This window comes from Penaeus monodon, chromosome 32 (genome assembly GCF_015228065.2).
Source record: "Penaeus monodon isolate SGIC_2016 chromosome 32, NSTDA_Pmon_1, whole genome shotgun sequence".
NCBI lineage: Eukaryota > Metazoa > Arthropoda > Malacostraca > Decapoda > Penaeidae > Penaeus > Penaeus monodon.
The window spans coordinates 18,609,612-18,609,817 of record NC_051417.1 but is presented as its reverse complement, the minus strand read 5'-3'; the positions used below and the strand labels follow the sequence as shown (position 1 = coordinate 18,609,817).

Here is a 206-nt window from a genome sequence, read left to right as displayed (position 1 = left end):
GAAGCGTGTCAGCCTCACCGTATATGAACGAGAAGACCAGCAGCTCGCAGAGGCAGTTGAGTGTGGCGGTGAAGGAAGACACATACCAGTCGACGAGGGTCAGCCAGTATATCCCCGCCTGTCGGAAGGGAAGGAGGGGGAGAATTCGGCGGTGAGATTTATTATAGTTTTGGGGTGATTTGTGGTTGCGAAATATGCGTCCCTTT

The 206-nt window shown here is 52.9% G+C and overlaps 1 protein-coding gene across 1 annotated transcript in view; it reads right to left on the bottom strand.

Moving 5' to 3' along the window:
- LOC119593585 (sodium- and chloride-dependent GABA transporter ine-like) overlaps positions 1-206 on the bottom strand; it is a 6,140-nt gene that overhangs the window by 5,447 nt on the left and 487 nt on the right. The window contains exon 2 of the mRNA XM_037942538.1: positions 19-118. Coding sequence (XP_037798466.1) covers positions 19-118 — 100 coding nt within the window. The remainder of the gene's footprint in view (positions 1-18; positions 119-206) is intronic.